The sequence below is a fragment of the Syngnathus acus genome, chromosome 5, assembly GCF_901709675.1.
Source record: "Syngnathus acus chromosome 5, fSynAcu1.2, whole genome shotgun sequence".
Lineage (NCBI taxonomy): Eukaryota > Metazoa > Chordata > Actinopteri > Syngnathiformes > Syngnathidae > Syngnathus > Syngnathus acus.
The window spans coordinates 13,756,813-13,769,768 of NC_051091.1; the positions used below are offsets into that span (position 1 = coordinate 13,756,813).

A 12,956-nucleotide genomic window follows, 5' to 3' on the forward strand; every position below is an offset into this window, starting at 1 on the left:
CTACTGCGAACTCGCCCCACCCCAACAACTCATCACCCATCAAACTCGCCCCACACCGGCATGAGCAACTGAATATAAGCAGACCAAAGAACCTTGAACGTTGCCTTTTCTGAATGGAGACTTTCTGCTCTTGAAAGGCCCAGCGCTGTATTGTACTTTCCTGAAAACAGAGCTTTCTTAACAAGAATTATGATTGAACTCAACCAACCTGTGTAAGTCTAATTTCTGCTTCAGTGTCTTTGCATTTTCCTAAATCTGAAGAAATTAAACGAGCACGCAGTGAGTGAATTGGATAACAGGTGATTGGCAATGGCTTTTGCCGTGAGGCGCAGATAGCGCTCCCTAAATTGTGGACCAAAATCCAACAATAGATTGGTGAAATTCACCCAAGCAGCCAAAGAGAAGGAAACACAAACACCTGAGTCACATACAGGATGTAATGACATAGAGGTACATCCCAGGGTCAACAAGGATGAAAATGTTGATGATGAATGTGTGTATGTGCCAGATGATTGTACCCAAAGTGATGTTTCCAGAGCTCTACCTGACATGACTGAACGTACACCACGGGATAGAGCTACTGAGACTGAGATTAGAAGGAACCCACCGAGAAACAGGAGACTTCCAAGCCACCTACAGGAGTTTGAGACCGAGGACACGGTTGACAAACTGATAACATGCGTGGACTTTTGTTACAAAGCCGTATGCGACATTCCTCAAACCTACCAGGACGCCATAGTGTCATCCAAGTCAAAGCAGTGGAAAAATGCAATGGACGAGGAGATGAGATCACTGGAGGAAAACAAGACCTTCACCCTCACCCAGTTGCCACCGGGTAAACAGGCAGTGGGTGGTAGGTGGGTCTATGCACTCAAGAGTGACATTGATGGATCAGACAAGTACAAGGCAAGATTTGTGGCAAAAGGCTACAGTCAGAGACAAGGGACTGACTATGAGGAAACATTCTCACCTACAGCCGACATGACAAGTGTGCGAGTAATAATGCAAAAAGCGGCGCAAGAGGATCATATTCTACACCAGATGGACGTTAAGACAGCTTATTTGCATGCACCAATTGACTGTGAGATATATCTGGAGCAGCCACAAGGTTATGAAAAAGAGTCTGAAAATGGTGAAAAAATGGTATGTAAATTGCACGTCTCTTTATGGTTTGAAACAATCAGGCAGGAACTGGAATGTGATGTTGCATACATATCTGAGTGAAAATGGTTTTGAACAGAACGCAGCAGACCACTGTGTGTACACGAGAGAAAAAGATAATGAGAAGGTTATTTTGCTAGTATGGGTGGATGATCTCATAATAGCAGCTAGTAGCGAGAATGTACTAAACAGTGTAAAAGGGATGCTTGCAGACAGGTTTAAAATGAAAGACCTTGGTAAGTTAAACCATTTTTTAGGGATAGACTTTGACCAGACAGAGGGCCAGGTAAAAATGTCACAGAAGAGATATGTAAACAAGATACTGGACAGATTTGAAATGCATAATTGCAGGCCCAGAGAGACTCCTTGTGAGCCAAAGCTTGAGTATTCAGAGGATGCTCAGAAAATGAAAGACCCAAGGAAATATAGGGAAGCTGTGGGAAGTTTAATTTACTTGTCCACATGCACTCGACCAGATCTAAGTTATGTGGTCAGTAAACTATCCCAGCACTTTGCTGATCCAACAGAGGAACACTGGAGCACAGTTAAACATGTGTTCAGATATCTCAAAAACACCACAGAACAGGAGTTACGTTTTAAAAGAAGTGAGACACTAGGTCTAAGAGTGTACTGTGATGCTGATTGGGCATCAGATGTAACAGACAGGCATAGTACAACAGGATTTTGTGTCAACATGAGTGAGAGGAGCGCTCTCATCTCTTGGAAAGCAAGAAAACAATCAACTGTGGCTTTGTCTACATGCGAAGCAGAGTATATGTCCTTAGCATCAGCTATACAGGAATGTATCTACTTAGAACAGCTGCTGAGAGGCATAGACAAATCTGAGTATGCACAAACTAAAGTGTACGAAGACAATCAAGGTACTATTGCACTAGCCAGAAACCCAGTAAGCAGGCAAAGATGCAAACATATAGATATAAAGTACCACTTCATCAGAGAACATGTAAAAAGTGGGAAGATAATCTTAGAGTACTGTCCTACTGAGCAAATGGTTGCTGACGTGTTAACTAAACCAGCTACTAAACTTAAACTAAGAAGGTTTGCTCAGGACATGTTTGGTACTTAAATGTGCATAATGTATTTGTGTTATTGTTTTATTTGGCCCAAAGAGGCAAACTGTGTTATTGTTTTGTTTTTCTAGATAACACAGTGAGTTAAGTGCGAGTGGGTGTGTTAAGTATTATTGTTTATGTCCGCCCTTGGACTCACTGTGTGTATTAAGGTACCAATTCTGTTTACCCTTTTGTTGTTATATACGGTAATGACGTCACTACATTGATGCTACCGGGGAAGAAAGTCCTGTGACAACGGACATGCGGATTGTTGTATGGGATTGACTGACAGAGAAGTTGTTGCGTTTAGCGCCAGTATGTTTGTTAAATAAATACGCTGTGTTTTCATCTGAAAAGGGAACCACGCATCGTCCTACTTTTCTCCACCACGCAGACAGCGGAAAAGTCACTGCTGCACACCATTTATTTGGTTAAGAAAAAAGGAACCCCCCTTTTTCACTTTACAGCCTTTATTAAGCATTTTTTCATTTTTGTCCGATCGCGCAACTGCAGCGCACCGCCGAACGCGCAACCGTGGCGCGCCGCGCTGGTCGCATTATTGTGACAGAGCCGTCGCTGAAATTTAGAAAATATTTTTGAAGTCCTGATGTACTTTCCAAAATTTAAGTGGACCTCAGTGCGCACTGCGCAGGGAGCTTAATTTGGTCCGATCGCGCAACCGCAGCGCGCCGGGCGCTCTCTGTCGCATTGCTTTAAGAGCGTCTTTGTGTTTTAGGATTTACTGCTCCCACTTGCTTTCTTTGGAGGCATGATTAGGGGTTAATATAATCCTCAAAGTAACGAAAATACAATAACGAACGGAGTCAGTCGGCATCCGGGCCGCGCGGTCGGGTTTTCTCGGGTCCTTTCGGCTCATCTCGCGAGCTTCGACCTCCGAATTTTGTTCTACAACCGAAGCAAAGAAATCTCGAAATTTTTGTTCGAATTCGTCAGAATCCTGTCATCCCTCGTTTTTCTTTCTTCACTGGCCCTAATCCTCTTCCGTAGAATTCCGATTTGTTCGAGAACCGGGACGTTCGAAAACTGAGGTTTGACTGTACTTCGTTATTACATTTGACTAAAACGTACTAAATCTGCAATGCTGTTTTTTAGGTAAATAAAGAAATCAAAACAAATTTTTACTAACCAATTTCAGGGAGAACTTAGCAGTGGATGGACACGATTCGCAGTGGGGTGCATTTATTCATGAACGGAGCCATGACGATTATTCTTAGTGCAAAATTTAAATACATGAAAACAGATGAGACGGCGTAGTGTTTCCAGGAAGCGTCCTGCCGCTTTGGCCCCGCCCCTAGTGGGCACCTGCGCCACTTCCTGGTCCGAAGTTTGGACGCGTCTTCATGGAGCTGGGAGACTTGCTGCGGTTCTCCCACTGCGGGCGGACGGTGTTCACGGATGCCGACGCGGGCCTGCTCCTGCGCTGCCCCGAGTGCGGCCGGGCGCCGAGCTTATCCCTGGCGGAGGCCCCGGTTCGCCTGCGCGCGCCCGTTGTGAACGGACACCGCACCGGCTGCTGCTTCCTGGTCACGTCACGGTACGGCGCGGTCGGCCTCAGGTAAAAGCAGTAGCGACGACGACCAAACTTGACTCTGTACACGAAAGTGTTGCCCCCGCAAGCATGTCCATTTCTTGCGCTTGTGTGTGTGTTCAGTGAAGAAAGTGACTGTGAGCTTCATGTGGGCATCTCCGACTCTGAAGGTAATACGCAACACTTGTTTGGCGTGAGTGAAAGCAGAAAGTGTGCAGGGTCAATTCACACCTGTCAGTTTATTTATCATAGTGAATGACAGTAAACCCAAAAGTGGCTTCCAAGGTTAGCTTTCAATCGGAGTATACAGTAATCCCTCGCTATATCGCGACTCGATTATCGCGGCTTCAGTACATCGCGGATTCCCCCACCCCCCCAAAAAATTCACAAATTCAAAATAAACCTTCTAAATTGAGGAATTATGGCACAAAAGTTGCCTACACGTCAGCAGAAGGCAGGGAGTGTCCACACAATTTTAGTACGTACACTTGTACCTTTTTATAAAAAAAAAATATTGTTATAATAATAAGAGTTCTAAAAACATACTTACAGTATTGTACCTTGTTATAGAAAATGTAATGATAATAGAGTTCTAAAAACATATTTACAGTATGTATACTTGTACCCTGTTATAAAAAAAATTGTTATAATAATGAGTTCTAAAAACATATTTACAGTATGTATACTTTAGCTACTATACATATTTCTCACGCACGCACGCACACACACACTGTTAGAGTGGTGCTCACTCCAACTTATTTTTGCAAGAACCACACGGGAGATCGTATGCCCTTTGAAACACCTGCAGGTGGAGAGTCCACTCTCACCCCCACTCTGTTTCTCTCAATAAAAATGCTCCTGCAAGAGGCCTGAGTCAGACCTCTTTTGATCATCGCTGTACGCACAGCGACGAATGACTCTCCACCTGCAGGTGTTTCAAAGGGCATACTGTGTCCCGTGTGGTTCTTGCAAAAATAAGTTGGAGTGAGCACCACTCTAACACACACACACACACACACACACACACACACACACACACACACACACACACGTATCTTATTTATATTATTTATACATTATTTTCTGTATGTCATTTATACTACGTATTAATATAGTATTTACATGGTTGAACTATTTCAATGTTCTAATGATAACATATGCACTTATATGGTTTAATATACACTTATTGATGCACAAACAATGTACTTATGTTAAAAAAAAGGGTGACACTACGAGGGATCACTGTAGTCATGCCTTTAACGTTGGCTTCCAACTTGATCTAGTAGTGGAGGCGTCTGCTTTCTAACTAGGACATAGGTCGGCAACCCATGGCTCCGGAGCCACATGTGGCTCTTTCATCCTTCTGTTGTGGCTCCCTGTGACTTTGGAAAATAATGAGTATTTTATAAAAATTAAATTTTATTTTAGTTTGTTCATTTTAAAATATAATTGTGAATTTGAAGATTATGGTAAACTTGTAACATTAAAATTAAACGTTTTTAATATTTTTACCGCCCAAAATATGCATCACATCCGCCGATGTGCGACATTCGAATTCCTGGCGTCCCTCACGTCTGGCAGCCGTCGTTTTTCCAGCACACTACCAGCGTGATAACTATATATTAAGTGAAGTAGTCCTTTTTTTTAATTCAGGAGGACAACTGGCTGCACACTCCAGTACACGCGATGGGACAGAAGCAGACTGCGGATTTTTTTGGTTTGCATTGTTCGTTCAGTGCTGGTGGATAATATTTGGATAAGTTTGGATTTTTATCTCATAAATAAGAGGACAGGTGACTGCAGGCTGTTTGCATTTTTTGTTCAGTGGGTTGGGTAAGTTTGGATTTTTATTTCTTAAATACGAGGACTCAAATAGACACCGGGTATTTTATTTGAAATTAAGCATCAACCAAGTGTAAAATGCTTTTTGTTACATGCAGAAATAAAATTCTGTGTTCTCTGCAGCAGTTCGTTGATTTCATATTCATAAATGCAATAGTTTTTTGTACATAGCATAATATATACATGCATAATATATATAATGATGTCAAAATGGGTTGTGGCTCCGGGTGCTTTCTTTTCATTGGGGGGCGGTCCCAAATGGCTCTTTGAGTAAAAAAGGTTGCCGACCCCTGAACTAGGACGATGTGGGCTGTCGCTGTCAACATCGGAATGTAACTTTTTAAGCTTCCTTGAATAGTGGCCGGAGCTTTTGATGGTTTCGAGGCCAGCAGAGAAGGCTGGGAAGGCCTCTGATGTTACCTTCCAACCTGAGCTCAACCAACCTGTGATTGTGCAGGTGCGGTGTGGAGTTATAGCAAGTCGGGTGTTCGGCGCCAGCGCCACGGCTGGGAGCAGAGCATCGCCGTCCCTCTGGTGGCCCCCGGCGATTGCATCCCCGACTGGGACATGCGGCTGGAGCACTTTGCCACTCTGGACGAGTGGACGCAAGAGAGGTCGCGACGGCCGTCGCTCCCTTGCCCGGTGCCGCTCTTTCTGCTCGGGTGGCTGACGTCCGTCTGTGTGCGTCTGCGTGCAGGTTTGAGGAGCAGAGGGAGTTTGGCTCCTGTTGCTACGGTTTCGCCCTGGGGTTCATCAACCAGCTGATGACGTCGCAGGGCAGGCGACCGATCACGAAGGAGCATTTCACCTCCGATCTGGTGCTCCCCAGAGTGAAAGCAGCCTCCGGCTATCTGGCGGTGTTCCGTTACGTCTCTCGTCACGGATATTGGACCGCCTGAGCTGGCCAAGTACTCACTTCTCCCAGGGACCCTGAACTCACCAGTCGCAAGTGTGTTGCCGTGGCGACGGAATACACCTGTGTGGAAACTTGACACTCGAGTGCTCATGTCACAGGTGTCTCAGTACTTTTCCGTCCTACCTTGCTTTGGATATGATAACATTCGTACAATCATTCCATCCAAATGAGCAGAAAGGGATGTCATCAGTCAGTGTTGTACAGCACAATAAACATGGGCTACGTCTCTGACGTCATGCGTCAAATCATTTGAGCCGGCCGGCAAGACACCTCCGTGGAAACTTGACGGTCGAGTGCACATGACACTCGTGTCACAAGTGTCTCAGTACTTTTCCATGCTACTCTAGTTTCTGATTAGCAAGATTGTTGCCATGCTTTGGATATGATAACATTTGTACAATCATTCCATCCAAATGAGCCGGAAGTGATGTCATCAGTCAGTGTTGTGCACCACAATAAAGATGGGCTACATCGCTGATGTCAGGCGTCACATCATTTGAGCCGGCCAGCAAAGCTGGGCAAAACTAAACACCTGAAGGTGGGCCGGAACCGGATAGGACGCTGGCGCGGCTCAGACAAAAGCGTTGACGGTGAGGTGCTGCTGGCGCACGTTCGCCTTCCCGCCCGCATCCATGGAGGAGCCCGACGTGATCTGCGTACGGCACGAGTGCCTCAAGGACGTCTGCTGCTTCTCTGTGCCTCCCGCTTGTCCGGTTTGCGGCCGGCCCCTGGCAGGAAGATTCCTGCGGGAGGCACCGCTCAGCATCCCGGACCCGTTACTTGACGGACACAAGATGGCCTGCTGCCTCCTGGTTGCGCCCACTGACCGCCACGCCGATGGGTACACACACACACGACAAGGGATTGAGCCAGAGCCGCCGCTTTGAGCAAAAATGTGCCAATTGTTAACATGAAGAAACCTTTTCTTCCAAGATACGCATCCACAAATCCAATTTCATTGCAATAGCCATGAATTTCTTTTTCAAAATATCTGCGGGCGATTGGGGAGGTAAAAATGAACGGGTGGCTTCCACAAACAAGCAATCGGCACAAAAAGTATTTTGTTCTTGACAAAATCCCTCAGAGTGGAAAAGGCAAATCTTGGCCAAGGTAATGATACAGTTGTCTTTCAGAGGCTTTGATGGCACATCGGAACTTCACGCAGGAATCGCCAACACTTCAGGTGGGCTCACAATCAAGGTTGCTGTGAGAATGGAGTGGTCGCCACTGAAGGTCTCGGTGTGCACATGCAGGCGTGATGTACAACTACACGGGGGCAGGCATGCGCCGAGACCGCAGCGGCTGGCGCGCTTGCGTGAGCGTCCCACTTGTCAGACCAGACGCCTTCCGCCTCCTGGCCCAGTGGGACCAGCATCTCGAGCGGTTCTCATGCGCACCCCCATGGGACCCCACCAGGCACAGGTACGCACACGCCCCAATGAAGAGACTCGGGGCGCCTCTTAGCGGGAAGGTGCATGGACAAAGGCCGTGGTCCCTAGTGAGCTCGGATCTTCTTCGCATGTAAATTGAATTCGTGTCTTTGGTCGCACTGTGGCATTTACCTCGGGCTGCCGCTGCTGCATTTCTGCTCAGTTTCTGCGAAGACACACAATTGCCTGACGTTCTGCGTGGAGTTTGTGAACAGCGTGTTGGTGGCGGAGGGCCTCGCCAGAGGTTGCGTGAGCAGAGACGCCTTCACGCGCACCCTGATCGCCTAACCCTAAGCCTTCACGCACACCCTGATCGCACCCGCCGTAAGCCGAGTGTGTGAGTATGCGGCGCTGCGCCGACGCATTTGACAGCAACAATTCCACGTGGCCCAGAGATGGTCTTCGCCGGCTACTTGACTGCTTCCTCGTCTTTCCACTCGCACTTTCTCGACATTGGTCTGGACGCACAAATGTGAAATGAGTAAAGAAATCAGCAGTTGCTTTTTCGACAGTGCTTGTTTTTGTTTGTCCTCACACCCAGAGGACGGAATCGCAGCCAGCTTGCAGTAGCATCTCCCATTCCAGTTCAAAGAGGACAGTTGTTGACTTGAGTGGGGGGGTGTGCGCTCATAATTGAGGGAGGGGTGCACTGTGGTGATGTCATCAGGTAGGATGATTGCATATATATGTTGCACCTGTTGAAGTAAATGTGATTGTCCTAAATTCGATCCCACGACGTGCTGTGTGCAATTTGTTCCTCCACAAATGATAAGTTTATCTGGTTATCGAGCCCACGGAAATGGCAAACGCAAAAACAGTGGTGCGGCCTCTGACTACCGTATTGGCTCGAATATAAGACGATGTTTTTGCATTGAAATAAGACTGGAAAAGTGGGGATTGTCTTATATTTGGGGTCTAGACATTATACGCATTTTCACTTGTGCGCAGCGTTACCGCTGGTATCGACTGAGTATGTTGCTGTGATTGCGTGCGTCTTTGACACAAAGTGAGTATATACATTTCATTGTTACTACTGTCCACTGTTGTGCCGTTTGTCCGATCGCGGTTTGCTTCGTGTGCGCGCCGTTTGATTGACAGCTCTGGCGCACTCCTTTAAGTTTGCCTCTCATCGTACGAGTCGCCATTACGCAGCGGCACGGCGACTAACGGTCGCGAGCAAATGTATTTTGTTGTCTTGATCAATGATCAATGTTTGGTGTGTTGCCGAGAGTATTTCATTTATGGTTATTTATTATTATTTGCCAATAATTCAGCAAAGCAATAAAAAATGAACCACGTCTTCCCTCCTGTGTTCTGACTGACACCCGGGGGTGAAAAGAGCATAACCATCCGAGCCAACCCCCTATACAGTCCTCAGGCTCCCCAACAATAGCGGTAGCAGTTTGCATTATTTTATTGCAATGTTTCTCCTTATTTAGATTTGTTTCAAGACTACAGTTAGACTTCACTTTGATGGTTAATGCAGTTATTGCAATTTTGTTGTTTTATCACAGTAGATTGGTTTATCTACATTTCAAAAACCAGAAGCCATTCATTTACAAATGTGATTGCACTTTAGTTTACATATTTAAATGTTCAGATATTAAGATGTGATAGACAGGTTTTGCATGATTTGAATGAGGCAAAATAACATGCTTTTTCTCTCGAATATATTGTTATAATCATTTGTTTCAGATGTAATTATTTTCCGTATAAAAATTAACTTTGGTGTTCAAAAAGTCTTTTTTCAAACTTGAGTCTTGAAAAAGAGGAGGTCGTCTTATAATCGGGGTCGTCTTATATTTGGGCCAATATGGTACTTGAAACGTTTCAAAAGAGGCACTGACCAAAAAACTCACTGTTTCCCAACTAGTATTACAAAGTGTGAGCTGGAATTACATTGAGCAATAATCAGGACTGGAAAGAATAAAAAGTGCTGCTAATACTAAGTACTAAGATAATAAATGAAGTACCGTTTTTTTCCATGTATAATGCGCAAAATTTAACTAATTTATTGTCCTAAAATCTTGGGTGCGTATTATACATGGGTACAACAATTTTTGAAGAAAATCTCCCTCGAAATAAAACTTGAAATCACCTTTCTTCTTGTTTGTTGTCAATCGTGCATCACATTTAGCCATCCTGCCCAACACAGTCAGTAAAATTCATAATTGACGACACATCGTTTGATGCGATGATGCAATCCTTGATGGTGTGTTATTGTCAAATATTGTTTGTTTTTTAATCTCCATCGCAGACCGGATATCATACGGAGGCCGCCATGACAGTATGCGCAGAACGGATGCGCAAGACACGTCAGCTATATAAAGAGCGAGAGTTCAGTTCTCTACCTATGTCTGTTGTCAATCGCGCATCGCATTCAGCCATCCTGCCCAACACGCTTAGTCAGTGAAATTCATAATTGACGACACATCGTTTGATGCGATGATGCAATCCTTGATGGTGTGTTATTGTCAAATATTGTTTGTTTTTTAATCTCCATCGCAGACCGAATATCATAAGGAGGCCGCCATTACAGTATGCGCAGAACGGATGCGCAAGACACGTCAGCTATATAAAGAGCGAGAGTTCAGTTTTCTTCCTATTAGTTTCAATTCACAGTTTAATTAGCAGTTTCAATCAGCAAATAACAAAATGCGTATTACAGGTAATATTTTATTTCACAACACTTTGCCTTGTTCCTTTCTTCTCTGCTGTTCACTTCAAACACGCTCCACACGAACACAATGCTCTCGTATCAGACGCTTGCTCGATCACCTGCTCGTTTGCTGTCACAATGTACCCTACACAAATCCGAAACATTTGTTGCGGCTCCGAGTCACGACGAGGGGCAAGTTTTGGTTTCCAAGGGTGTTTTTTTTCCTCTTCAACTTCTCTCCCATACAGAGCCGCCTTTTTCACATGTCCGCACGTCACTTTCCTCTCTTTTCATTTTAACCTAACTGATCGCGGTGGTGCCTTCTGGGCAGTCGGAGAAATCAACGCCAACAAAAAAAATACATCCAGCCTAGTTAAGAAATCACCAGAAAGATCACCATGACAATTGTGAATAATAAATAAATAATTATTATACATATTATATATTATTATTATAATAATAAATAATTGTGATAAATAACTGGAACATCACTCAAATATTGGTGATCCCCTTGAGAGTCTCACATATTTCTTCGCTATCGAGTTTGCTACTGCATGCGCAGTGATACTAACCGGCAGAATAACATCCGGTTGTTCCCAAAGATGATCTTTTTTCTGAAATAATTTTACGTTTACGGACTTAAGTAGGAGTCAAAATTTGGGTGCGTATTATACATGGGTACATGCTTTTTTCCAGCATCGACATGCCATTTTTAGGGTGCGTATTATACATGGGGGCGCATTATACATGGAAAAAACGGTACATAAGCAATGTTCCCTCTAAACTGCGCGCGTGCGCAATCGCGCACTGCCTGCACATTCTCAGCGCACAACATAACGTATTACCGTTTTTTTCCGTGTATAATGCGCAAAATTTAACTAATTTATTGTCCTAAAATCTGGGGTGCGCATTATACATGGGTACACATTTTTTAAAAATGTTTTTTTTTTTTTTTTTTTTAAGAAAATCATGGTACAACAAAACCAACAACAGGACTGACCGACAATAGTGTGTTTGTACTGTGCTCTGGTCATTTCGTCAAAGAAGGGATAATAGTCCTCTTCTCTTCTTGACTGACAATGAATGTGATAGTTTAATACAATCAGCAAGTAACAAAATGCGTATTACAGGTAATATTTTATTTCACAACACTTTGCCTTGTTCCTTTCGTCTCTGCTGTTCACTTCAAACACGCTCCATACGAACGCAATGCTCTCGTCTCAGACGCTTGCTCGATCACCTGCTCGTTTGCTGTCACAATGTACCCTACACAAATCCGAAACATTTGTTGCGGCTCCGAGTCACGAGGGGCAAGTTTTGGTTTCCAAGGGTGTTTTTATTCCTCTTCAACGTCTCTCCCATACAGAGCCGCCTTTTTCACATGTCCGCACGTCACTTTCCTCTCTTTTCATCTGATCGCGGTGGTGCCTTTACGGGCAGTCGGAGAAATCAACGCCAACAAAAAAAAATACATCCAGCCTAGTTAAGACCATACCAAAGACTATAAAAATGGGACCCATTGCCTCCCTGCGTGTGTGACGATCATTGGGACTTAAAAAAACAAACCAAAAAAAATAAATAAATAAATAAATAAATTGGGTGCGTATTGTACATGGGTACAGGCTTTTTTCCAGCATCAACATGCCATTTTTAGGGTGCGTATTATACATGCGGGCGCATTATACACGGAAAAAAACGGTAATTAATATTAGATTATAATATATTATATATTATATCAATTCTAATATTATATTAATATTAGACCTAATCTAATTAATTCGCCCAATAATATTGGTTTTTTTGTTTCTCACTCAGTGAGTGACAGGTGTCTAGCCAATGATACGATACGGTTCACTTACGGTACGAAGCCAATCATGGCATTGACGGTGCTTGCGTCTGGGCCCTGCCTATATGCGCCGTGCAGGTTAGCTAGCAGGTTAATTGATGCTAATACAAACCCCGCATCCTGGCGAAACGAACAGGCAGCGATACATCCACTCACCAAGCCACAGTAAAAAAGAAATGCAGTTCTTTTAAGATGGAACGGCTGTCGGAGTATGTGCAAATTGAAGAAAAAGCGGTGGAATTGGCTGAGATTTTTTCTTTTTCAAGTGAGAAAGGTCTACTTACATGTGAGGAGCTAAAGGAGATCTCACAGCTTGTGGATATTTGTGCTACATTTCAAGCTTCCAGTGCCGACTGTGAAAGAGGATTTAGTTTCATGAATCATATCAAAACAAATTCCAGAAATCGTCTTGAAGTGACACATTTGGACCAGCTGATGCGCATAAAGTCAAAGCAAGAAGCAGACGAAGCCATCAACCTG

The 12,956-nt window shown here is 44.3% G+C and overlaps 2 protein-coding genes across 4 annotated transcripts; both read left to right on the top strand.

The window, feature by feature from the left end:
* The first annotated feature begins 3,531 nt into the window (after window positions 1-3,531).
* mkrn2os.1 (MKRN2 opposite strand, tandem duplicate 1) lies at window positions 3,532-7,019 on the top strand. The gene is made up of 5 exons (XM_037252634.1): window positions 3,532-3,810; window positions 3,907-3,953; window positions 6,083-6,239; window positions 6,323-6,660; window positions 6,880-7,019. The coding sequence occupies exons 1-4, from the start codon at window positions 3,596-3,598 to the stop codon at window positions 6,522-6,524; spliced, it is 621 nt and encodes a 206-aa protein (XP_037108529.1). The 5' UTR covers window positions 3,532-3,595; the 3' UTR covers window positions 6,525-6,660; window positions 6,880-7,019.
* A 132-nt stretch (window positions 7,020-7,151) lies between these two features.
* Window positions 7,152-8,534, top strand: LOC119123463 (MKRN2 opposite strand protein). Of its 3 annotated transcripts, none has more exons than XR_005098058.1 (5): window positions 7,152-7,382; window positions 7,675-7,724; window positions 7,795-8,039; window positions 8,135-8,243; window positions 8,277-8,534. XR_005098058.1 is itself a non-coding variant. In XM_037252640.1 (5 exons), exons 1-5 carry the CDS (start codon window positions 7,174-7,176, stop codon window positions 8,310-8,312), a joined length of 573 nt encoding a protein of 190 aa, XP_037108535.1. In that variant the 5' UTR covers window positions 7,152-7,173; the 3' UTR covers window positions 8,313-8,472. The 3 variants fall into 3 exon arrangements, 2 of the variants coding, with proteins under 2 accessions (XP_037108535.1, XP_037108536.1); XM_037252640.1 differs by having other exon boundaries at window positions 7,795-7,963; window positions 8,277-8,472; XM_037252641.1 differs by lacking the exon at window positions 8,277-8,534 and having other exon boundaries at window positions 8,135-8,262.
* The last annotated feature ends 4,422 nt before the right edge of the window (window positions 8,535-12,956 follow it).

Excerpts from the sequence above, each read along its gene's own strand:
- LOC119123463 (XM_037252640.1), top strand. The coding sequence starts at position 7,174 with ATGGAGGAGCCCGACGTGATCTGCGTACGGCACGAGTGCCTCAAGGAC. Across the intron at positions 7,383-7,674 it reads ACTGACCGCCACGCCGATGG|AGGCTTTGATGGCACATCGG; the intron begins GTACACACACAC and ends GTTGTCTTTCAG. Across the intron at positions 8,244-8,276 it reads AGCAGAGACGCCTTCACGCG|CACCCTGATCGCACCCGCCG; the intron begins CACCCTGATCGC and ends AGCCTTCACGCA.
- mkrn2os.1 (XM_037252634.1), top strand. The coding sequence starts at position 3,596 with ATGGAGCTGGGAGACTTGCTGCGGTTCTCCCACTGCGGGCGGACGGTG. Across the intron at positions 3,954-6,082 it reads GGGCATCTCCGACTCTGAAG|GTGCGGTGTGGAGTTATAGC; the intron begins GTAATACGCAAC and ends GTGATTGTGCAG. Across the intron at positions 6,240-6,322 it reads GACGAGTGGACGCAAGAGAG|GTTTGAGGAGCAGAGGGAGT; the intron begins GTCGCGACGGCC and ends GTCTGCGTGCAG.